A 26,618-nucleotide genomic window follows, 5' to 3' on the forward strand; every position below is an offset into this window, starting at 1 on the left:
TTGATCTACTAGGTCACCAACCCTGGTCTATCATGAAGTAAATGTCTGTCATCTCTGTTGATCTACTAGGTCACCAACCCTGGTCTATCATGAAGTAAATGTCTGTCATCTCTGTTGATCTACTAGGTCATCATGAAGTAAACCCTGGATCTACTATCATGAAGTAAATGTCTGTCATCTCTGTTGATCTACTAGGTCACCAACCCTGGTCTATCATGAAGTAAATGTCTGTCATCTCTGTTGATCTACTAGGTCACCAACCCTGGTCTATCATGAAGTAAATGTCTGTCATCTCTGTTGATCTACTAGGTCACCAACCCTGGTCTATCATGAAGTAAATGTCTGTCATCTCTGTTGATCTACTAGGTCACCAACCCTGGTCTATTGTAAATGTCTGTCATCTCTGTTGATCTACTAGGTCACCAACCCTGGTCTATCATGAAGTAAATGTCTGTCATCTCTGTTGATCTACTAGGTCACCAACCCTGGTCTATCATGAAGTAAATGTCTGTCATCTCTGTTGATCTACTAGGTCACCAACCCTGGTCTATCATGAAGTAAATGTCTGTCATCTCTGTTGATCTACTAGGTCACCAACCCTGGTCTATCTGTAAATGTCTGTCATCTCTGTTGATCTACTAGGTCAAACCCTGGTCTATCGTGAAGTAAATGTCTGTCATCTCTGTTGATCTACTAGGTCACCAACCCTGGTCTATCGTGAAGTAAATGTCTGTCATCTCTGTTGATCTACTAGGTCACCAACCCTGGTCTATCATGAAGTAAATGTCTGTCATCTCTGTTGATCTACTAGGTCACCAACCCTGGTCTATCATGAAGTAAATGTCTGTCATCTCTGTTGATCTACTAGATCTACTACTCCCTCTCTGTCTCCCTCTCTGGCTCCCTCTCTGTCTCACTCTCTGGCTCCCTCTCTATCTCCCTCTCTGGCTCCCTCTCTGTCTCCCTCTCTGGCTCCCTCTCTTGCTCCCTCTCTGGCTCCCTCTCTGGCTCCCTCTTTGGCTCCCTCTCTATTTCCCTCTCTGGCTCCCTCTCTGGCTCCCTCTCTGGCTCCCTCTCTGTCTCCCTCTCTGTCTCCCTCTCTGGCTCCCTCTCTGTCTCCCTCTCTGTCTCCCTATCTGGCTCCCTCTTTAGCTCCCTCTCTGGCTCCCTCTCTGGCTCCCTCTTTGGCTCCCTCTCTGTCTCCCTCTCTGGCTCCCTCTCTGGCTCCCTCTCTGGCTCCCTGGAGCTGCTCCTCGTAGTACAGTAGTTGGTCCACTTCAAAGCCATCACTGGGCCTCTCCACCAGGCTGCTGAGGGCCTGTCTGATGCTCCCCTCATCCTCCTGCCTCTCCCTGGCTCCCTTCAGGTAGTTATACACCCTCTGGAAGACGGTTAGACCCAGCCGACGGGACACTGACCTGGGATAGACACAGGGAGAGAGACTGGGTGTCAACTCTGTCCACTAATCACACTCATCAGCCTGACATTGGCTGACATTTTGACAGTTTAAATGTTGTCCCGGCTCCCATAACATGCTCTCTGTGTAGAGTGATTTGATGTGATTACAGGAGGCAGGAAATTACATTGAACTTGTACTTCAGTGAAATATCATGCTAAACATTTGCATGGTGTGCACCATGGGCAACCTCAAGCTAATCTTGAACAGAACCAGGACGATTGTTGCTAAAGCAGGTGAACAGACGTATCCAGACAGAATAACAGCACTTAGCATTTACATTTTAGACATTTAACAGACGCTCTTATCCAGAACGGCTTAAAGTAGTGAGTGCATGCATTTTTCGTACGGTTCCCCCGTGGAATTTACCCACAACCCTGGGGTTCCAAGCTCCATGCTCTATCAACAGAGCCACACAAGACCACAAATAGACCTCTCTTGTACCCGTTAGCAACAAGAGTTGTCCATTTGTCCCTGTATGCTTTCACATAATGCATAATGGATGCTGTGAGAGATAGAGTATTACTAAACCTGTCTGTCCAATAGAATGGAAAAAGCATAGTTATTTCATCACATGGAGACATACAGTGTCACTAGCCAGTGCTAAGCTGCCTAAGTGTCTGTGTGTGCTGTCATCAGTGGGTGTTCCGTTGCCATGGAGCTGGCAGCAGGAAAAGAGCAGGTCCATTGGGGCGGGCCTCATGAATTTGACGAGGATGTGGGCCCAAGAAACTCCTGGTATCATATACCAAAGTTCACATCCTCCACTAGGAGACAACACAACTCCAACAGTCCAACACATCAGACACTAAATGAACCGTTTCTAATGCCCAGAACACATAGTACTGGGTTGTCATGGGACAACTGTCAAGTCTCTATTGAGATCTGTTGAGATTCACTGCATTGTTTTCTGGAGACGTCACAGTCAGAGAAAACGGACATTTAGAAAATACATCTGATCCTTCCTGTCTTCCCTGGACGCCTTTTACCAGATACTATTTCTGGAGTTAATATTGTGATGTAAAGATGAATGTCTACTGTACTTTGGTTTGTCCAGTTATCTGATAATGGTCCTATCAGGTCTATAAATCTGGTGAAACCTCTATCCCAGAGAAATGAACCATTAGGATCTCAGATGGGACTTTATGGATGTTCTGGGGTTGTCTGGGAGAGAGGAAAGCCCAGAAGCGTAATTCATTTTCACCTAAAAGTACCATCACATTTGGGGCTATATGGTATTGTTGTCTATAGTGATCTTGGAGATGACCCTGGGGCCTCAGACAAAGCTTCAGATCAACAAAAATGTGTTTGGTTGGCCATAGTTGTATGTTCAGAGTTTTCTGTCCATAGCTCAGTTGAGTGTTCATAGTTGTGTTCATTATTTATTATTTTAACAGGGAGTCCCATTAAGACAAAGGTCTCTTTCAGAAGGGAACCCTGCATCTTACAATTATACACAATTTATACACTAGAAAATACCCCAGAGAATACACCAGAAAATACAAAATAAACAGCTTTAAAAAGTTCAAGAGAATACAAAACACACTGAAGGAAAATAATCACAGTCCTCAATCAGCAGAGAGGTCCTCAATCAGCAGAGAGGTCCTCAATCAGCAGAGAGGTCCTCAATCAGCAGAGAGGTTCTCAATCAGCAGAGAGGTCCTCAATCAGCAGAGAGGTTCTCAATCAGCAGAGAGGTCCTCAATCAGCAGAGAGGTTCTCAATCAGCAGAGAGGTCCTCAATCAGCAGAGAGGTCCTCAATCAGCAGAGAGGTTCTCAGTCAGCAGAGAGGTTCTCAATCAGCAGAGAGGTTCTCAATCAGCAGAGAGGTTCTCAATCAGCAGAGAGGTCCTCAGCAGAGAGGTTCTCAATCAGCAGAGAGGTCCTCAATCAGCAGAGAGGTTCTCAATCAGCAGAGAGGTTCTCAATCAGCAGAGAGGTTCACTAATCAGCAGAGAGGTTCTCAATCAGCAGAGAGGTCCTCAATCAGCAGAGAGGTCCTCAATCAGCAGAGAGGTTCTCAGTCAGCAGAGAGGTTCTCAATCAGCAGAGAGGTTCTCAATCAGCAGAGAGGTTCTCAATCAGCAGAGAGGTCCTCAATCAGCAGAGAGGTTCTCAATCAGCAGAGAGGTTCTCAGTCAGCAGAGAGGACCTCAGTCAGCAGAGAGGATCTCAGTCAGCAGAGAGGTTCTCAATCAGCAGAGAGGTTCTCGATCAGCAGAGAGGTTCTCAATCAGCAGAGAGGTTCTCAATCAGCAGAGAGTCTGTAGCAACAGATGGGGCTATAAGTCTGTAGCAACAGATGAAATTCCAGAGCTATCCATCCTTCTTAACATTATAAGTGTCTTCCGAAGGCTGAAGTTAAGTTTAGCAATAAATGTGTAATTTAGCCTTGTCTTTTTCTTAGAGAGAATATGCAGGCCTAGCAAATGCTGTCTCATTATAATTCCATTCTAAGTCATCTCTGGTTTATGGCTTCCTATGGAACAGATAGAAGATAGAAACAGCTAGGATTGTGAAAGGATTGATAGTCCTCTCTGAGGTATTGTTGCAGAGGCACAAGGGAGCCTAGTGAGTGTTAGAGTCTCTCCCCTCTTACTCTTAACAGAAGTGTCTTGTATAGACTGAACTGGGCCTCTCTTTATATGATTTTTAGGGCAGGCATTCTGAGACACGGCAGTGAGCAGGTGGACCAATTCCAAATCTTCCTCCAGTCAAGATGAAGTGAGTGTCACCCTCTGGACGGTGACTGTCCCCACGAGGCAGAACTTTCACTCTAGAGGTGGCAGCTACCACTGTGTCAGCAGGGTCTCCACTGTGTCAGTGGGGTCTCCACTGTGTCAGCAGGGTCTCCACTGTGTCAACGGGGTCTCCACTGTGTCAGCAGGGTCTGCACTGTGTCAGCAGGGTCTCCACTGTGTCAGCAGGGTCTCCACTGTGTCAGCAGGGTCTCCACTGTGTCAGCAGGGTCTCCACTGTGTCAGCAGGGTCTCCACTGTGTCAGCAGGGTCTCCACTGTGTCAGCAGGGTCTGCACTGTGTCAGCAGGGTCTCCACTGTGTCAGCAGGGTCTCCACTGTAAGACTGATGATAGGAGAGGGGCCATGCGTATTGCGTACACACCAACACCCTGCGTGAGTTGTCATACCCACAACTCATCTGATCGTTTATGATTGATGGAACTGTATAATCTAATTCATCTGATTGTTTACGATTGATGGAACTTTATAATGTAATTCCATTTTTGAGGCTCTGTGATAGCAGACATCTTTACTACAGAGTAGATTATTTTGGTCCCTCTCCACCATCTCCTTCTCCCTCTCTCTCTTCCTCGCTCCTCCTCTCTCCACCATCTCCTTCTCCCTCTCTCCTCCATCTCCCTCTCTCTCCTCCTCGCTCCTCCTCTCTCCACCATCTCCTTCTCCCTCTCTCTCTCCACTCTCCACCATCTCCTTCTCCCTCTCTCTCTCCTCCTCTTTCCACCATCTCCTTCTCCCTCTCTCCTCTGCGCACCTCCTCTTTCCACCATCTCCTTCTCCCTCTCTCTCCTCCTTTCTCCTCCTCTTTCCACCATCTCCTTCTCCCTCTCTCTCTCCTCCTCTCTCCACCATCTCCTTCTCCCTCTCTCTCTCCTCCATCTCCTTCTCCCTCTCTCTCTCCTCCTCTCTCCACCATCTCCTTCTTCCTCTCTCTCTCCTCCTCTCTCCACCATTTCCTTCTCCCTCTCTCTCTCCTCCTCTCTCCACCATCTCCTTCTCCCTCTCTCTCTCCTACTCTTTCAACCACCTCCTTCTCCATCTCTCCTCCGCGCCCCTCCTCTTTCCACCATCTCCTTCTCCCTCCCCCCTCATCTCCCTCTCTCTCCTCCTCTCTCCTCCTCGCTCCATCATCTCCTTCTCCCTCTCTCCTCCTCGCTCCTCCTCTCTCCACCATCTCCTTCTCCTTCTCCCTCTCTCTCTCCACCATCTCCTTCTCCCTCTCTCTCTCCTCCTCTCTCCACCATCTAATTCTCCCGCTCTCTCTCCTCCTCGCTCCTCGCTCCTCCATCACCTTCTCCACCTCTCTCTCCATCTCCTTCTCCCCCTCTCTCCTCCTCTCTCCTCCATCTCCTTCTCCCTCTCTCCTCCACGCTCCTCCTCTTTCCACCATCTCCTTCTCCCTCCCTCTCCTCCTCTCTCCTCCTCTCTCCATCATCTCCTTCTCCCTCTCTCTCCTCCTCGCTCCTCCATCTCCTTCTCCCCCTCCCTCTCCTCCTCTCTCCTCCATCTCCTTCTCCCCCTCTCTCTCCTCCTCTCTCCTCCATCTCCTTCTCCCTCTCTCCTCTGCGCTCCTCCTTGCTCCACCATCTCCTTCTCCCTATCTCCTCCATCTGTCTCCTCCTCTCTCCTCCTCTCTCCACCATCTCCATCTCCCCCTCTCTCTCCTCCTCGCTCCTCCTCTCTCCACCATCTCCTTCTCCCCCTCTCTCTCCTCCTCTCTCCTCCATCTCCTTCTCCCTCTCTCCCCTGCGCTCCTCCTCGCTCCACCATCTCCTTCTCCCTATCTCCTCCATCTCCCTCTCTCTCTCCTCCTCGCTCCTCACTCCACCATCTCCTTCTCCCTCTCTCTCTCCTCCTCTCTCCACCATCTCCTTCTCCCTCTCTCTCCTCCTCGCTCCTCCTCTCTCCACTATCTCCTTCTCCCTCTCTCTCTCCTCCTCTCTCCACCATCTCCTTCTCCCTCTCTCTCCTCCTCTCTCCACCATCTCCTTCTCCCTCTCTCTCCTCCTCTCTCCTCCTCTCTCCACCATCTCCTTCTCCCTCTCTCTCTCCTCCTCTCTCCACCATCTCCTTCTCCCTCTTCTCCCTCTCTCTCCTTCTCTCTCCACCATCTACTTCTCCCTCTCTCTCCTCCTCGCTCCTCCTCTCTCCACCATCTCCTTCTCCCCCTCTCTCTCCTCCTCTCTCCTCCATCTCCTTCTCCCTCTCTCCCCTGCGCTCCTCCTCGCTCCACCATCTCCTTCTCCCTATCTCCTCCATCTGTCTCCTCCTCTCTCCTCCTCTCTCCACCATCTCCATCTCCCTCTCTCTCTCCTCCTCGCTCCTCACTCCACCATCTCCTTCTCCCTCTCTCTCCTCCTCGCTCCTCCTCTCTCCACCATCTCCTTCTCCCTCTCTCTCTCCTCCTCTCTCCACCATCTCCTTCTCCCTCTCTCTCCTCCTCGCTCCTCCTCTCTCCACTATCTCCTTCTCCCTCTCCCTCTCCTCCTCTCTCCACCATCTCCTTCTCCCTCCCTCTCCTTCTCTCTCCTCCTCCCTCCACCATATCCTTCTCCCTCTCTCTCCTCCTCTCTCCTCCTCTCTCCACCATCTCCACCATCTCCTTCTCCCCTCTCTCTCTCCTCCTCTCTCCACCATCTCCTTCTCCCTCTCCTCCTCGCTCCTCCATCTCCTTCTCCCTCTCTCTCCTTCTCTCTCCACCATCTCCTTCTCCCTCTCTCTCATCCTCTCTCCTCCTCTCTCCACCATCTCCTTCTACCTCTCTCTCTCCTCCTCGCTCCTCCATCTCCTTCTCCCCCTCTCTCCTCCTCTCTCCTCCATCTCCTTCTCCCTCTCTCTCTCCTCCTCGCTCCTCCATCTCCTTCTCCCCCTCTCTCTCCTCCATCTCCTTCTCCCTCTCTCTCCTCCTCACTCCTCCATCTCCTCCTCTTCAGTTGACCTTTACAGTCCCTACATTGAGACACAACTTTGGCTCCTACATTCGTAAACAAGCGGGGATCTATTTCATCTCTACAGAGATAATGTTTTTTCCATACACAAATTTAAATATGCAACATTTTGACTATGACTATGATGAATAACAAAAATCGGAGCCCAAATATTGAATGGTACAAAAATATTTGATCAATCAAAATGATTCTAAATAGCCTCTTGAGGAGCTGGGGAGGGCTATGGATGAGCATGTTCTCAGTACATGTTTTAAATGTGGCATATATCTGAAAGTGAACAGCCCTCAAAAATGTGACTAATGGTGTGTGTGCATGTGCATGTGTTTATGAGAGTTGTCAGTCAATGATGCACACTCAATCAAACACACTCTCTTTCTCTCTCTTTCTCTCCCGTTCTTATGTTCTCGTTCTCTGTATCTCTTTCTTTCTCTCGCTCCCTCTCGTTCTCTCCCTCTTGTTCTCCCTCTCGTTCTCCCCTCTCGTTCTCTCATTCTCTCTCTCTCTCACACACACAGTAAGTGGCGCTAATCAGCATCCCTCCTCCTCCTCCTCCACCAAAACAACCCAACAGAAACTCTTGCATCAGCATCAAAGCTTACCTCTCTATTCAGCAATCAAGAAATGGCCCCCTTCTGCTGCACTTAACAACAGACAGAGGAAGTCTAAGATGGTGAGCCTGATGGATTCCCTTCACCGTAATAAAGGCCTCTTACTGAACATCTATCACAACATAATACAGTCATAACAGGCCATGGCAGCTCATGACAACCCAGTTATCTGTTGTTGTAAATTGCAAAACATTTTATTTGCTTATTGTGCTAGTGCATTGACTTGATAGGTATAAACATTTCCCATAACACCAGAATAGGATTGTTCCAATGATGAACAAAACATTAGATTGAGGAGGGTTTGCTTTGAGCAGGTTCCCAAAGGTTCTCATGTACACAGAGTCAGACACAGTGGGCTTAAGCCTGCGTTTAGATGAGAGGTACAATCAAACATCCTGGAGCCAAGAGAGCCGTGGTGACAGATGCCGTTGCTGTAAATTGCTACCTGTTCTCCTGTCCTCCCTCCTTCCCCTCCCTTCATCCTCGCTCCCTCCACCCCCCTCTTATTCCTGGGCCTTTATGAAGCGGTAGCTCTGAGGGATCTGACAGGGTCTAATTCTCTCTCCCACAGGAATTGGGCTTCTGTTATAAATACACCAGCACCAGTCTCATCATGGGAGCATGGAGCTGAGAACTCACACTGTGTGTGTTTAACAGAATACTACTGTCGCTGTGTGAAAAGGAAAGTGTGTCCTGCTTGACGAGTGGGGCTGTGTTTTCCAGGTAACAGCCTCTTGCAGCTTCACTTAGCCCAAACTCCAAACCCATCACTTCACTTAGCCCAAACTCCAAACCCATCACTTCAATTAGCCCAAACTCCAAACCCATCACTTCACGTAGCCCAAACTCCAAACCCATCACTTCACTTAGCCCAAACTCCAAACCCATCACTTCACTTAGCCCAAACTCCAAACCCATCACTTCACGTAGCCCAAACTCCAAACCCATCACTTCACTTAGCCAAACTCCAAACCCATCACTTCACTTAGCCCAAACTCCAAACCCATCACTTCACATAGCCCAAACTCCAAACCCATCACTTCACGTAGCCCAAACTCCAAACCCATCACTTCACGTAGCCCAAACTCCAAACCCATCACTTCACTTAGCCCAAACTCCAAACCCATCACTTCACTTAGCCCAAACTCCAAACCCATCACTTCACTTAGCCCAAACTCCAAACCCATCACTTCACTTAGCCCAAACTCCAAACCCATCACTTCACGTAGCCCAAACTCCAAACCCATCACTTCACGTAGCCCAAACTCCAAACCCATCACTTCACTTAGCCCAAACTCCAAACCCATCACTTCACTTAGCCCAAACTCCAAACCCATCACTTCACTTAGCCCAAACTCCAAACCCATCACTTCATTTAGCCCAAACTCCAAACCCATCACTTCACGTAGCCCAAACTCCAAACCCATCACTTCACGTAGCCCAAACTCCAAACCCATCACTTCACTTAGCCCAAACTCCAAACCCATCACTTCACGTAGCCCAAACTCCAAACCCATCACTTCACTTACAGTTACGTATTTATTCTGTCTGTCTGTCTGTGTCTGTCTGTCTGTCTGTCTGTCTGTCTGTCTGTCTGTCTGTCTGTCTGTCTGTCTGTCTGTCTGTCTGTCTGTCTGTCTGTCTGTCTGTCTGTCTGTCTGTCTGTCTGTCTGTCTGTCTGTCTGTCTGTCTGTCTGTCTGTCTGTCTGTCTGTCTGTACAGGAGAGTAGTGTTGTGGAATAGAGGTGAGGTTTGGGCCCCTGGGCCAGCAGCACCGTCAGGCCCTGCCACTCCCCTTCTCACCCTATCACACATCCACCTCACTGGGCAGACAGCAGAGGGATGGGCCCCTCTCCCACAGCGACACCAGGCTGATGTGATATCCATATTGATGTGCAGCAAAGATCGATGGATAGGACAACAAGAGGGTGGATGGATAGAGAGGCCACAGGCAGACAGGGAAACAGACTCTGCCTGGAGGTGAGATTCATCCTACTTTCATTTAAAACTTCAATGCTGAGTGTATTGAACATTTTAAAGTTTGCTGTTGCCAATATGTGCAGGGATGGAAATGAAGTTAGCCCGCTCTTTAGCTAAAGTGAATATACAGAGTTGTAGTTTCTGATCACAAGTTAGGCTTTTCACGAGATAATTAACATAATTGTTCAGAGTTAATAAATACTTTAGAGTTTATTGTCACTTTAAAGAAATCAAATCAAATCAAATGTGAAGTCAGGTGAAAGGAGAGGTTCTCATACTCACTCAGTCATGCGCTGAATCCTTGTCTCAGCCATGGTGTTGTTGATGACTGGAGGCCCCATGGGGACCCACTGGCCCTCTTCTGGCACTGCTTCAGCCACTGTAGAGGAAATTGTGATTATTGGGGACACGCATGGGCAATTCATTCATTAAAAATACAGCTAAATGTAAGGCTAAAACTGATATTTTCGTATTTACATGATTTCATCATTTTGTAAGCAATCTTCTGATATTTTTTAATATGCTCAAATTTAGTATAAAATCAAATGGTCTGTGACAATCCCTTCCTATGTGACAAAATATAGAAACAAAACAACAATAATCTCTGTTAGATCAAGAGTATCCATCACAACCTCGCACCCCCCCACACACACCACATCTGTTCTCAACGACTGTGGGATTGTGATGGTATCTCTGCCCTTGTCTATCTAATCACAGTAAATCATGCTGTGTGTCATCTTGTCTCCACTCAGATGAAATACTGCCAGAGTGCAGGGAGAGTTGTTGGTACCATTGCCATTTAGCTTGGGTTGTTTTGAGTTATTAAAAAGTATATTTATGTAAAGAGAGCAGAGGAAGTGCATCCAAATCTTTTATTTGGTGTAATCAATTACACACCCACCCACCCACAGAGAGAGAGAGAGAGAGAGAGAGAGAGAGAGAGAGAGAGAGAGAGAGAGAGAGAGAGAGAGAGCTGTAGATGTCCCTGAGAGAGAGAGAGAGAGAGAGAGAGAGAGAGAGAGAGAGAGAGAGAGAGAGAGAGAGAGAGAGAGAGAGAGAGCTGTAGATGTCCCGAGAGAGAGAGAGAGAGAGAGAGAGAGAGAGAGAGAGCTGTAGATGTCCCAGTCAGCGTCTTTAACCTAAAACAGAGTGATAGGTGAGAGAAGAAGACATCAACACAACACATGGTCACTTTTAGAGAAATACACAACTCATTTACATTCAGGTAAAGTAGTAACTTGATTTATTTAGCATTTTGTTTCATTGTTTGAACTGGAAAAACAGTAAACGGTCCTGGCACACTTCCGGTCAAATGCAAATGTATTTTAATAGTAGCTGAGCTTTCGTTCAGTCGAGATTCATCTGAGCATGCCTCCAGCACCTTCACTAATCAGTTTTGGGTGTGTGGTTATTCTCTTCCTTATTTACATGAAAGCTTGAAATCATTGTCACCAAGGCAGCACTTACTGCGGCACTTCCACAGTGGGTTGGAAGAAAGTTTCTCATTGTATGTTTCCAGACTTATCTAGGCCAATATTAAATAAAAGCAGCTGCTGAGAGTAGAGCTTCACCACAGGTGAGCAGGCAGAGAGGCGGTGTCTAGGAGCTGCCAGTATCTGACATGAGATTCCACGGTTCACTGGGCCAGCTAAGATTGTGCGTGTGTGTGTGTGTGTGTGTGTGTGTGTGTGTGTGTGTGTGTGTGTGTGTGTGTGTGTGTGTGTGTGTGTGTGTGTGTGTGTGTGTGTGTGTGTGTGTGTGTGTGTGTGTGTGTGTGTGTGTACGTTGTGAGTGACACGGGAGATGGAGTGTGTGTGAATCGGAGTAAGTCATTATTTGTAAGAAGAGAGAAATACGTGAGAGGGATAGAATACATGGATAAACAGGCATTCTTTTCCATTCTCTGTGGATTAAACAGGCATTCTTTTCCATTCTCTGTGGATTAAACATGCATTCCTTTCCATTCTCTGTGGATTAAACATGCATTCCTTTCCATTCTCTGTGGATTAAACATGCATTCCTTTCCATTCTCTGTGGATTAAACATGCATTCCTTTCCATTCTCTGTGGATTAAACATGCATTCCTTTCCATTCTCTGTGGATTAAACAGGCATTCCTTTCCATTCTCTGTGGATTAAACATGCATTCCTTTCCATTCTCTGTGGATTAAACATGCATTCCTTTCCATTCTCTGTGGATTAAACAGGAATTCCTTTCCATTCTCTGTGGATTAAACAGGCATTCCTTTCCATTCTCTGTGGATTAAACAGGCACAATCCAAGATGGCGTAGCAGTCAGACGTCTTGTCGTGTCGTCTCCCTTGTATATATTTGTTTTTTTACATATTTTTCTTCGCTTACCTTTTAAAACATTTTTCTAAACATCAACATCTAAATACTCTCTTGCAACCTGCCTCACCCAATGTAGCATGGATCTGCTTTTTTTTCTAAAGTATTTATATTTACTTCGGATCTGGAACCCCTTAACTGAAGCTAGCCAGCTAACTACCAGCTATCAGTCAGCAAACCATTGCTAGCGGTCTTCAGCTAACCAGTCATCAGCTAACCTTTAGCTCGGAAAGCTCTCGCCAGTTCGAACAACGCGACTCTAACCAGAGCATAACGGATTTATTATTTTTATCCCCGGACTCCCACCGCAAACTGAACTTTTTCATCTGGATCTTCACAACTAGCTAACTAGCTAACCGCAACCCCGGATGACTACTCCTGGCTAGCGTTTCCATCCACTTAGCTTGAAGCTAGCCCGGCCAGAGCTCCTGTGCTACCACCGAAGCATACTCCTGGGCTACAATATCCGGACCCACGACCGGTCTATCGATGTCACCGCATGAAGAGGCATAAACAGACTTAACCCCAATCGCGACGTCCCCCAAAGGCTAACTTTCTAGCCCTTGCTATCTGCTTGCTTGCTAATTCGGCCTGCTAACTGCTAGCTTGTTTAGCCCCGGCCTACTAACTGTTAGCTTGTTAACACAGGCCTGCTAATTGTCTGAATCGCCGCGTCCCCAGCCAGCCCATCCACTCACTGGACCCATATTTACTTTCAATCGCTTTTCTATTTTTAATTCGATTGTTAGCCACTGCTAGCGGCTTTTACCTTCTGCACAGCCAGCCAGTTTTTTTAGCCTGGATAATACTTGCCAGTCTAGCTTCCCTGTCCCATCCACCACTGCCCCCTGGACACTGTGATCACTTGGCTACATAGCTGATGCCCGCTGGACTGTCCATTAATCACGGTACTCCATTCTGTTTGTTTATGTTTTATCTGTCGGCCCCAGCCACACTCAGGATCTGTGTGTAGTTAATCCGACCCTCTCTGCCTAGTCAACGCCATTTTACCTGCTGTTGTTGTGCTAGCTGATTAGCTGTTGTTGTCTCACCTACTGGTTTAGCTAGCTCTGCCAATCAACACCTGTGATTACTGTATGCCTCGCTGTATGTCTCTCTCAAATGTCAATATGCCTTGTATACTGTTGTTCCGGTTAGTTATCATTGTTTTAGTTTACAATGGAGCCCCTAGTTCCACTCTTCATACCCCTGATACCTCCTTTGTCCCACCTCCCACACATGCGGTGACCTCACCCATTACAACCAGCATGTCCAGAGATACAACCTCTCTTATCATCACCCAGTGCCTGGGCTTACCTCCGCTGTACCCGCACCCCACCATACCCCTGTCTGCGCATTATGCCCTGAATATATTCTACCATGCCCAGAAATCTGCTCCTTTTATTTTTGTCCCCAACGCTCTAGGCGACCAGTTTTGATAGCCTTTAGCCGCACCCTCATACTACTCCTCCTCTGTTCCGCGGGTGATGTGGAGGTAAACCCAGGCCCTGCATGTCCCCAGGCACCCTCATTTGTTGACTTCTGTGATCAAAAAAGCCTTGGTTTCATGCATGTCAACATCAGAAGCCTCCTCCCTAAAAAGAAATTCCTCACTGCTTTAGCACACTCTGCTAACCCTGATGTCCTTGCCGTGTTTGAATCCTGGCTCAGGAAGGCCACCAAAAATTCTGAGATTTCCATACCCAACTATAACATTTTCTGTCAAGATAGAACTGCCAAAGGGGGAGGAGTTGCAGTCTACTGCAGAGATAGCCTGCAAAGTAATGTCATACTTTCCAGGTCCATACCCAAACAGTTCGAACTACTAATTTTAAAAATGACTCTCTCCAAAAATAAGTCTGTCACTGTTGCCGCCTGCTACCGACCCCCCTCAGCTCCCAGCTGTGCCCTGGACACCATTTGTGAATTGATCAGCCCCCCATCTAGCTTCAGAGTTTGTTCTGTTAGGTGACCTAAACTGGGATATGCTTAACACCCCGGCAGTCCTACAATCTAAGCTAGATGCCCTCAATCTCACACAAATCATCAAGGAACCCACCAGGTACAACCCTAAATCTGTAAACAAGGGCACCCTCATAGACGTCATCCTGACCAACTGGCCCTCCAAATACACCTCCGCTGTCTTCAACCAGGATCTCAGCGATCACTGCCTCATTGCCTGTATCCGCTACGGATCCGCAGTCAAACGACCACCCCTCATCACTGTCAAACGCTCCCTAAAACACTTCTATGAGCAGGCCTTTCTAATCGACCTGGCCAGGGTATCCTGGAAGGACATTGACCTCATCCCGTCAGTTGAGGATCCCTGGTCATTCTTTAAAAGTAACTTCCTCACCATTTTAGATAAGCATGCTCCGTTCAAAAAATGCAGAACTAAGAACAGATATAGCCCTTGGTTCACTCCAGACCTGACTGCCATCGACCAGCACAAAAACATCCTGTGGCGGACTGCAATAGCATCGAATAGTCCCCGCGATATGAAACTGTTCAGGGAAGTCAGGAACCAATACACGCAGTCAGTCAGGAAAGCAAAGGCCAGCTTCTTCAGGCAGAAATTTGCATCCTGTAGCTCTAACTCCAAAAGGTTCTGGGACACTGTGAAGTCCATGGAGAACAAGAGCACCTCCTCCCAGCTGCCCACTGCACTGAGGCTAGGTAACACGGTCACCACCGATAAATCCATGATTATCAAAAACTTCAACAAGCATTTCTCAACGGCTGGCCATGCCTTCCTCCTGGCTACTCCAACCTCGGCCAACAGCTCCGCCCCGCCCGCAGCTACTCGCCCAAGCCTCTCCAGGTTCTCCTTTACCCAAATCCAGATAGCAGATGTTCTGAAAGAGCTGCAAAACCTGGACCCGTACAAATCAGCTGGGCTTGACAATCTGGACCCTCTATTTCTGAAACTATCCGCCACCATTGTCGCAACCCCTATTACCAGCCTGTTCAACCTCTCTTTATCGTCTGAGATTCCCAAGGATTGGAAAGCTGCCGCAGTCATCCCCCTCTTCAAAGGGGGAGACACCCTGGACCCAAACTGTTACAGACCTATATCCATCCTGCCCTGCCTATCTAAGGTCTTCGAAAGCCAAGTCAACAAACAGGTCACTGACCATCTCGAATTCCACCGTACCTTCTCCGCTGTGCAATCTGGTTTCCGAGCCGGTCACGGGTGCACCTCAGCCACGCTCAAGGTACTAAACGATATCATAACCGCCATCGATAAAAGACAGTACTGTGCAGCCGTCTTCATCGACCTTGCCAAGGCATTCGACTCTGTCAATCACCCTATTCTTATCGGCAGACTCAGTAGCCTCAGTTTTTCTGATGACTGCCTTGCCTGGTTCACCAACTACTTTGCAGACAGAGTTCAGTGTGTCAAATCGGAGGGCATGCTGTCCGGTCCTCTGGCAGTCTCTATGGGGGTGCCACAGGGTTCAATTCTCGGACCGACTCTTTTCTCTGTATATATCAATGATGTTGCTCTTGCTGCGGGCGATTCCCTGATCCACCTCTACGCAGACGACACCATTCTGTATACTTCCGGCCCGTCCTTGGACACTGTGCTATCTAACCTCCAAACGAGCTTCAATGCCATACAACACTCCTTCCGTGGCCTCCAACTGCTCTTAAACGCTAGTAAAACCAAATGCATGCTTTTCAACCGTTCGCTGCCTGCACCCGCACGCCCGACTAGCATCACCACCCTGGATGGTTCCGACCTAGAATATGTGGACATCTATAAGTACCTAGGTGTCTGGCTAGACTGTAAACTCTCCTTCCAGACTCATATCAAACATCTCCAATCTAAAATCAAATCTAGAGTCGGCTTTCTATTCCGCAACAAAGCCTCCTTCACTCACGCCGCCAAACTTACCCTAGTAAAACTGACTATCCTACCGATCCTCGACTTCGGCGATGTCATCTACAAAATAGCTTCCAACACTCTACTCAGCAAACTGGATGCAGTTTATCACAGTGCCATCCGTTTTGTTACTAAAGCACCTTATACCACCCACCACTGCGACCTGTATGCTCTAGTCGGCTGGCCCTCGCTACATATTCGTCGCCAGACCCACTGGCTCCAGGTCATCTACAAGTCCATGCTAGGTAAAGCTCCGCCTTATCTCAGTTCACTGGTCACGATGGCAACACCCACCCGTAGCACGCGCTCCAGCAGGTGTATCTCACTGATCATCCCTAAAGCCAACACCTCATTTGGCCGCCGAATTGCAAAAATCGCTGAAGTTGGAGACTTTTATCTCCCTCACCAACTTCAAACATCTGCTATCTGAGCAGCTAACCGATCGCTGCAGCTGTACATAGTCTATCGGTAAATAGCCCACCCGATTTACCTACCTCATCCCCATACTGGTTTTTTTATTTACTTTTCTGCTCTTTTGCACACCAATATCTCTACCTGTACATGACCATCTGATCATTTATCACTCCAGTGTTAATCTGCAATATTGTAATTATTCGCCTACCTCCTCATGCCTTTTGCACACAATGTATATAGACTCTCTTTTTTTCTACTGTGTTATTGACTTGTTAATTGTTTACTCCATGTGTAACTCTGTGTTGTCTGTTCACACTGCTATGCTTTATCTTGGCCAGGTCGCAGTTGCAAATGAGAACTTGTTCTCAACTAGCCTACCTGGTTAAATAAAGGTGAAATAAAATAAAAAATAAAAATTCCTTTCCATTCTCTGTGGATTAAATATGCATTCCTTTCCATTCTCTGTGGATTAAACAGGCATTCCTTTCCATTCTCTGTGGATTAAACAAGCATTCCTTCCTTTCCTTTCTATTCCACCAGACCACTGTTGCTCTCCACTCCCTTCCCTGTTTAAGTAAACACCATGGAGGGATACATAGAGCATAGGGCTTCAGCACAACCTGTTAGAGAGAACACCCACCTGTCAGAGCCCAAAATATGCAAACGAACACATCAACCTAAGAGGACAGCAACAGTTAAGCAATAAGACCAGAGGGGTGTGGTATATGGCCAATATACCATGGCTAAGGGCTGTTCTTACACACGACGCAAAGCAGAGTGCCTGGACACAGCCCTTAACCATGGTATATTGGCCATATACCACAATCCCCCAAGGTGCCTTATTGCTATTATAAACTGGTTACCAATGTAATTAGAGCAGTAAAAATAAATGTTTTGTCATATCCGTGGTATAATATTCACCATTAGAATATCAACTGAGTACAGCTGAATATACTGGAATTTTTGCTTGTTTTTAGCTGTTTTTTTAGCTAGTTTTCCTAGTGCTTGGACACACAGGAGTAACTAGTCTGTCTGTTGTTAGTGACAGAATAGACCGTAGTCTAGTGCTTGGACACACAGGAGTAACTAGTCTGTCTGTTGTTAGTGACAGAACAGACAGTAATCTAGTGCTTGGACACACAGGAGTAACTTGAGCAATTTCTTCAAATATCAAATGGAGAACTTGAAAATAGAGGCAAAATAAGTGCTTTTTTGATTTGTTTAGAAAGAAGGGAGCTTGACAGGAAATGCATTGAATGGTGTTGTGGTGAGCATGCTGGACGGTGAGAGAGGAGGATTTACACCTACCTATAGAACACACAACATCAGCGTGTTCAACACGTCAGGAGGAAGAACCCGAATAAGGTATAGAGAGGATGTAATGCAGGGAAAACATCCCAGCCCTATCCAGACATCCATACGAAGGTAAGCACATCTGATATAGCTACTCTAGCACCGGTAAACAGCAGCACAGTGAAAGACCTGATCAATGCTCCAACCAGACATGCTCTCAGCCCACCACAGGCCTTCCAGTACAGTTAATGTAGGAGTGTGTTCACGGTGGAAACACATCAATATCCTTAACATCGGTAGGCTGCAGCTACATCAATTACCACTGCAGAGCACTTGTAACCTGGGTTCTCACTACTCTGCTACCATTAGGACAAGTCCATCGACCCCCTGCGTGGTGTGTTCTAACTCACCGCTGAGCTCTCCTTCCAGAACCTGCTCCATGTGTCTCATCATGGCCTCCAGGTCGCTGTCCTGAGGAACAACAAAGGTCAGAGTTCACACTCAGTTATCGTTTATTATATTTACAGCTGTTTAACTTGGCATTTTGATGTAAATGACAGGGTCAAACAGTCATCATAATACACGTGCTGGAGTATCCTGAGTATATTTCACCGCTATAAAACAAACGTAGAGAATCATTTGAGCAGGTGTCCAAACAGTCCAACTACACACAGAGAGGTAGTGGATCTCAGGAGATGGAGGTCAGTGAGCTGAGCCGTACAACAACAACAAGCACACAGCAGCTCTCTCAGGGATTCCCCGACCCTGTCAGATATGTCAGGTAGGGGTTCCGATCCCTTCCCCCTACAGACAGCAACAGCCAATCACACTGTCTGTATAGACCCCACATCCCAGCATCCCCCTCTCTCCGTGGCCCCCAGGGCACCACACCACCACGGCACCGCTGCTGAGGAGAAATGCAAACATCAGCCATGAGACATCTTTCAGCTGTCAGATTGTCAGAAGGAGCTCCTCTCCGTGGCGTCACATGACAATTTCTCCATTGATGAGGATCCAAGGGGCCAGGAAACAGCAGCTGCTGCATAGCCTCAGTGTGTGTTAGACCCTGGCTGGACTCTCCTGGGTACAGCATTGTGATGTGTGCCACATACATGTGACAAAGGAGGGGAAAGAGGGAGTCACCCCCGTTACCCTGCATTACTGTCATCCAACAGGACGGCGTGGAGAGACAAATGTCGCAGCGCAAGCTACAAGGAGCTGGAGAAGATGAGTGAGTGTTTGGATGAAGCCACACTGGCACCATCTCAGAGGTGAGGTGAAGCGTGCAGTGCCCTACTATACAACTAATGAATCTGTGGGAAATGTGTCTTCATCTAGGAGGACAAACCTGTACAAGCAGGGAGTGCATGGTTAAGAGAGAACTAGTCTAAACCGTTTCTCCTCCACTGGATTCACTCTGACACCACCACAGCTGAAAGGCTACATCCAACTACCTGCCCTGTGTGGTAGCAGAATCACAATTAGTTAGGTAACATTGATAAATAAGATGTTTTATTTACATAATAATGCTTATGTGAGATATTTGTCAGTAGGATGCCTTCTTTTTGGATGATACTGTTGGCAGTTTGCAGTTATCCCTTCTCTGCTAGGGCTCAGTTACTTGGGGCCCAGAGAGGGGAGAAGTCAGGTTAGTCTTATCTGTGAATGTGTCTGTAACTATTCCTAAACCATGTGAAGGGATGGCGTGATTAAAGGGGACCAGTTAGTTGGCTCCACAATGTCTGTGTGCCAGTCACTCCTCTCCGTGAGCTTGTCCAGGAGGGCTTGTATTTTTGATGTATCTAGAATTGACAATTGATATATGCCATTGGATGAGGTAATGTTTTGGTAATAGGAAGTACCAAGAACGAGAAGTAGAACCTCGTTTTAGGAGAGCAAACTGAACGATAATTTATAGCTAATGCTGTCTGGCTATGGGATACTCCTCTCTCAAGTAAAGTCTTCCTTTGTAATGTTCCTAAGATCTGTTATTCGTCATGTGAGTTGAATTGGGTGTGTCTTGGCTATAAATGATACTAAGAATTGTTTTGTAAGCACTCTCAGAGAATTCATTTATAGACACTAAATTGATCTGAGAGTCAAACAGGGCTATGGTGAAGCTCATATAATTAAATATGGACTTTATGATAACTCTGACTTGTGTGTGGTTTGCTCTCTCATGATTTGGTAATACAGGAAATGTCCACGACACATACTTATCTCTGGCAACACACTCATTTACCAACTCCCAAAGCTGAATTCTTCTTTTTATTTGCTCACTTTGTTGTTTTCTACCTTTCTCCTTTCTCCTGTCCTTTCTCCCAACAGTGACAAATAGTTTTAATCTAGCTTGGCCTTCCTTCTCTCATGGTGCAGTGGGAAGAGATTGGGTTGCAGCCTTGAGATATCCCCTCATGTGTGTGTCCGGGGAAAGAGGGAATATATTTTTTCTCTGCAGGGGGGTAGAATGCTGAATGAAAATCATTGCGTAACTAAATTAAGAATGAACTAGCTTCTCTCGGTTTGATGCAGTCAAGACTGGTATTATGTAATCAGATGGGATGATAAATAACTAGCAAGAAGTTAGTCTACTAGCGCGAGTTAACAGTACTTGCCATCTCTCTGTCTCTCTCTGTGTCTCTGTCTCTCTCTGTGTCTCTCTCTCTCTCTGTGTCTCTCTCTCTCTCTGCGTCTCTGTGTGTCTCTCTCTGTGTCTCTCTGTATTTCTGTGCCAGCTCCCATGTCACTCACATTGCACACACAAACACACCCACACAGCCTCTCCCCTGCTCCCTAGCACCATGCTCTGTTTGTCTCCCTTCCTCTGCTCTGGTTAATAAAGTACAAAAAAAAAAAATTCTACTACTTCCCTCACTCGGATCGGACCGGACCTGGTGTGGACCGGGTGAATGTTTTAAAAATGAATTGTGTCCAGCTGGGAAAGCCCCACGTCCATTTCAAAACGGCCCTCTAAGTCCCATCAGCATTTATTCTCATCATTCAGATTATACAAATTCAAATCATGAAGTGTTTAATGTGATGTGATTTTGATTTAATTTGCATTGATATCAGAGTGATTAGAGGGACAATAGAGCGCTGAGTACCAGACCATTCATTAGCAACCTGACAGCCATTAGTGAGTTGGGTACCAGCAATGCATCAGCACCATTCATGTAGGCTTACAGAGCGCAGAATAGGAGGAGAATACCGTGACTCAGTGGCAGTAGTGATGCATGGGTAAAATCACTGGGGAAGCCCACACCCTCAAAAAGATCCATATTATGTGTTGTGATAATTGCATTGTTTGCTCTATAACCTGCTAGTTCACATGCCTTGCCACAGTGATACACAGGCCTAAAGGCCGAGACAACAAGAAGACACAGTGGCAGAATAGATTCAACCACACCTTTGTTTTATCACAAATCTGGAGAGCAACCTCTGTCTAGTGAAGTCCACAAAGCATATTGCATGTACAGTAACAGACAGTTACATGACCTACAGCAGGGTCAAGCAAGTTCATGTTCCCGACATTTTTGGACCACTAAACAACTATTGCTTTAGAACCACAGAGTTACCGCAAGTCGCAAAGAAAACAGGAGCCTCCACTGTTCCAGCACCATTTCAACATCATCAAATCACCTCTGCTTAGTCTAATACAGTGACAACTATAAGATACCAAAAACAATTTAGTCCAATCAATGTAAGCTAAATATGATGTGGCTGTCCATGGTTCTGATTTGTGTGTGTGTGCGTTCATGCAAGTAGAAAAACATGTTGACTCACCCTACTTGTAGAGAAATGCCAATGCCATCCTGCTCTCTTTCATGTGGATGAAACGGTCTATCACTCTGTCATACAGTACACACTTTTATTATTGTTGTCCTAGGCTACCTGGCTAAAATGCTTGCTCACTAGCCTAACTTCTATTCATGGGAAAAGTTAGAACTACTTCAATCTTCTTAGGGCCAGGTGGCCCGCTAGCGGGACAAATCGCTGTGAAACTGGAGAGCACGCAATTCAAATAAATAGTCAGAAATATTATGGATTTTAAACATTTATGTACATATAAGTGTCTTATATTGGCAGAACGCTTACATTCTTGTTAATCTAACTGCACTGTCTGATTTACAGTAGCTATTACAGTGAAAACATGCCATGTGATTGTTTGAGGACGGCGCCCCACATCAAAATATTTTTCCACCGGCACAGGTTCATACATTCACATACAATGATTAAATATTCACTTACTTTGTCATCCAAAGGGTCCCAGCTATAACATGTAGTGTCATTTTGTTAGTTGAAATCCTTCTTTATATCCCTAAAAGTCATTTTAGTTGGCACCATCGATTTGAGTAATCCACTACACTATCCATTACACTATTAGCTTGTGTTTCTTACATCTGCAAACAGCTAGTTTGTCTTTTCTTAGCAAGTTGTTCCTAAATCTTGTTAGCCGCAATCGCTAGCTAGCTAATAAATGCGTAATTAGCTATACAGCCTGATAATACCAGTGATGGTGTAGACCTAAATCAGCAACAGTGTCTTCTAAATTAAAGAGGTAAACGCAAAGCAAGAATATGTTGGCTACATGAAGTAGCTAAGAAAAAACATTCAATGTAGCCAAAGATAATAGGTCCCCTAGGAAACACATTACTTCCTACCCTGTCACAATAACTCATCTCTTGCATTTTCATTCGTTGTCATGTCAAACAACACTAAGCCCACTATTATATTGTAACTATATCATTTGGATAGATATTCTATTTCCATGATTCCAACAGTTAACCCAAGTGTTTTGCTCTAAATCGCAAGTCAAATTGCAACATTTGGTTAAAAATAAGGCCCAGATTGCTTGCCAGTATCCTGCAGCCCTACGTGACAGTATGGAAATGATCTCAAATGCAGAAATTGATGACAATGATGACTTTTTGGGGGCTGAAGTTGAATTGAACAGTATAAAACAATCAGAATGGAGAAAGACCCATTGAAATCACTTAGAATGTATGTGTTGCCACCCTAGAGTCACGCACTACTCATAAAGCTAATTTAGAACTTTTATTATTAAAAAACATATAATACCGTCAATTTTTTAAAAATAACATGATATATCATTTTGGCCATATCGCACAGCCCTATCTCAGTCCATGACTAATTTAGGAAAGGGCCAATTTTAGCTTGCTGGCTAGCTAGCCACCGGAGGACAACAACACAACGAGATGCAACAATTCAAGATTTTCTGTCAATGATTTATGCTCTCAATGGGATTTGATAAGAGTGACGCAGTCTTTTTGGTGCGCCAGGACCATTCACATTTGAGCTCAGTTTAGCTCAACGCTGATTGGCACATTTTTGATACTTTTTTTGCCAAGGCAGGCCAAACACTGGCTGGCTTCCCTTGCCTTCAATGCTACGGGTGGCATCAATGTCATACTTATTTGGACCAGACAGCATCAGAAAGATGGCCTACACGTAGAGAGACAGAGGGACACTGTTTTGCTCGCTTGGATGCTTTCTCCTGTGAGATACATTCAGCCTCTTGCGAATTGACGGAACATTCTGAAACACAGGTGAAAGATAAAATAATTGATGTTTTTTCATTTTGTTCTTGGTAATTTGTTTGGCCTTTTGGCATCCATGAATGCACACCACTGCTCAACGGTCACATGGAATTTGACTGCGGGCATGACAAGAACCCTAGATGGTCTTGCCATAATAAAAGTTATGGTATTAAATGTATAAGATATTAAGGTTAAAATACTGATACTGACAAATGTACCGATGTAGGATCTTCATTTGATCACTCTTTTGTTGATGAGAATTTTCCTGCAAAATGCCAACTAGCAGTGTATTTGAGTTTTAAAAAGGCTTCTAAAGTGTGTAATTTCTACTTAGAAATGTCAGACTTGATATACTCGGACGAAAAATGTATCAGCACCTACAAAAATGTCCATTAATTAAAATCCACATAATAATTCTGATTTCCTTTTGCTGCAGGATTATTCCCCTGCTGTAGCACACTGGCTCAAATGAAGATCCTACATCTGTACAGTATATCCTGTGTCAGGGATTTGTTATCAGAGGTGTTCTATTACTACATGAGCTTGCAGTCTGGCTAGAGAAGCCTCAAGTCTCATAAGGTTTTGTATTGTGTTGTGTTGTATTGTGTTGCATTGTATTGTGTTGCATTGCATTGTATTGTGTTGTGTTGCAATGTATTGTATTGTGTTGCATTGTATTGTATTGTGTTGTGTTGCATTGTATTGCATTGTATTGTATTGTGTTGTGTTGCAATGTATTGTATTGTGTTGTATTGTATTGTATTGTATTGTGTTGCATTGTATTGTATTGTCTAATAAAGCCTGCAATTAGTAGGGATTAGATTGATCTGAACAATGACATTACATTTCCATAATGCTGCGTACGGGAGTTTGGATCCACAGCACAGCACAGCACATTAACACTCATTAACTACACAGTGAGGCTCGTAGCCTTGGGCAAGGTCTGGTGCTATCATTGTAGATGTAGGTCTTAATTTGATCACTCTTTTGTTACTGAGAATGCAAACTTGTAGTGTGTTTAAGGTTTAAAAAGGCTTCTAAAGTTTGTAATTTCCACTTTAAAATGTATCAACCCCTACAAAAAATGTCCATTCATAATAATCCACATAATAATTAACATTTCCTGTTGCTGGAGGATTATTTTCCTACTGTAGCAAACTGGCTCAATTTAAGATCCTACTGTACATCTGTAAATTAATCTAATATCAACCTATAAAGACCAAATATGTAAACCACCTCTGTTGTATCTATGACCAGGACAAGCAGAGGGAATTACCACCATGCTAATGTGTGTTTTGAATATATTTATCATGCTAATCCAATGATGTGTGTGTGTGTGTGTGTGTGTGTGTGTGTGTGTGTGTGTGTGTGTGTGTGTGTGTGTGTGTGTGTGTGTGTGTGTGCGTGTGTGTGTGTGTGTGCGTGTGTGTGCGTGTGCGTGTGCGTGTGTGTGTGTGAAATGAAAGTCCTCACACACCAGGACTACAAAGCCGGGAATCCCTGGGTAAAACCATAGAGTCTCATCCTGCCAAGGCGCCTCTTGGCATCCGGCCACAGAGGAAAATTACTCTCTGAATTCACATTGTTCTCATTTGGATTTCTCCAATGATGATTAGTGGTTGGCTTTTGTGCAACTCTGGATAGGAAAAACCTGAGAGCCAGCAGAGCCAAACTGATTCAAATATTATCTCACTGATAAAGAGGCAAACACTAAAGTGTGCCAGTGAACAATGCTTCAAAATGCCCCGAGCCCTCTGAGCCAGCCCTCACAACAGACACATTTATCCCTCTGAGCCAGCCCTCACAACAGACACATTTATCCCTCTGAGCCAGCCCTCACAACAGACACATTTATCCCTCTGAGCCAGCCCTCACAACAGACACATTTATCCCTCTGAGCCAGCCCTCACAACAGACACATTTATCCCTCTGAGCCAGCCCTCACAACAGACACATTTATCCCTCTGAGCCAGCCCTCACAACAGATACATTTATCCCTCTGAGCCAGCCCTCACAACAGACACATTTATCCCTCTGAGCCAGCCCTCACAACAGATACATTTATCCCTCTGAGCCAGCCCTCACAACAGACACATTTATCCACAGTCTCCAGCACAGGACTATTGAACAGTAATCCCTCCTGAATCCCCACCCAGATGCACCACCACTACAGAATACAAACCAGAGCATTAGAACAGGCAGAAGTAAAGAATAGAAGGGTTCAGAGCTGTGTTCCATGCTGTGTGGCCCGCCCCTCATAGTCTGTCAATCATGTTGAATGTATTCAATTCATTGGTGCAGACAGTCAATCAAGTCTTCTCTCCTGTGTCAAGACAGACACATAGTCAATCAAGTCTTCTCTCCTGTGTCAAGACAGACACATAGTCAATCAAGTCTTCTCTCCAGTGTGAAGACAGACACATAGTCAATCAAGTCTTCTCTCCTGTGTCAAGACAGACACATAGTCAATCAAGCCTTCTCTCCAGTGTGAAGACAGACACATAGTCAATCAAGTCTTCTCTCCTGTGTCAAGACAGACACATAGTCAATCAAGCCTTCTCTCCTGTGTGAAGACAGACACATAGTCAATCAAGTCTTCTCTCCTGTGTGAAGACAGACACATAGTCAATCAAGTCTTCTCTCCTGTGTCAAGACAGACACATAGTCAATCAAGCCTTCTCTCCTGTGTGAAGACAGACACATAGTCAATCAAGCCTTCTCTCCTGTGTGAAGACAGACACATAGTCAATCAAGCCTTCTCTCCTGTGTGAAGACAGACAGACAGATAGTTAATCAAGTCCTCTCTCCTGTGTGAAGACAGACAGACAGATAGTTAATCAAGTCCTCTCTCTTGTGTGAAGACAGACAGACAGATAGTTAATCAAGTCCTCTCTCCTGTGTGAAGACAGACAGACAGATAGTTAATCAAGTCCTCTCTCCTGTGTGAAGACAGACTAAGGACTAAGGGGAGAGGGTGCTAGCCACATCAGTGTTGGTCAGGGATGTTAAAATAGAGATCTATGCACCTTCAGATGTTTTTCATTCTGTGATTTTCATTCTCTTTCCACAAACACAAGGCTCATAAGAGTTCATGAAAGTTAAGCTTCCCAGATGTGGCAATGAATGTTCCCATTCATAGTAATGGAATGTCTGTCTGTCTTCACACAGGAGAGAGGACTTGATGAACTATCTGTCTGTCTGTCTTCACACAGGAGAGAGGACTTGTGAACTGTCTGTCTGTCTTCACACAGGAGAGAGGACTTGATGAACTATCTGTCTGTCTGTCTTCACACAGGAGAGAGGACTTGATTAACTATCTGTCTGTCTGTCTTCACATAGGAGAGAGGACTTGATTAACTATCTGTCTT

General features: G+C 45.7%; 1 protein-coding gene across 1 annotated transcript in view; it reads right to left on the bottom strand.

Annotated features, from left to right (window-relative positions):
* Window positions 1–1,132: 1,132 nt before the first annotated feature.
* nek11 (NIMA-related kinase 11) overlaps window positions 1,133–26,618 on the bottom strand; it is an 84,789-nt gene continuing 59,303 nt past the window's right edge. Inside the window, exons 16-18 of the mRNA XM_042319160.1 lie at window positions 18,103–18,163; window positions 10,034–10,130; window positions 1,133–1,418 (exon numbers count right to left, since the gene is read on the bottom strand). Coding sequence (XP_042175094.1) covers window positions 1,133–1,418; window positions 10,034–10,130; window positions 18,103–18,163 — 444 coding nt within the window. The remainder of the gene's footprint in view (window positions 1,419–10,033; window positions 10,131–18,102; window positions 18,164–26,618) is intronic.

Source organism: Oncorhynchus tshawytscha, unplaced genomic scaffold (genome assembly GCF_018296145.1).
Source record: "Oncorhynchus tshawytscha isolate Ot180627B unplaced genomic scaffold, Otsh_v2.0 Un_scaffold_7589_pilon_pilon, whole genome shotgun sequence".
In the NCBI taxonomy this organism is placed as follows: domain Eukaryota; kingdom Metazoa; phylum Chordata; class Actinopteri; order Salmoniformes; family Salmonidae; genus Oncorhynchus; species Oncorhynchus tshawytscha.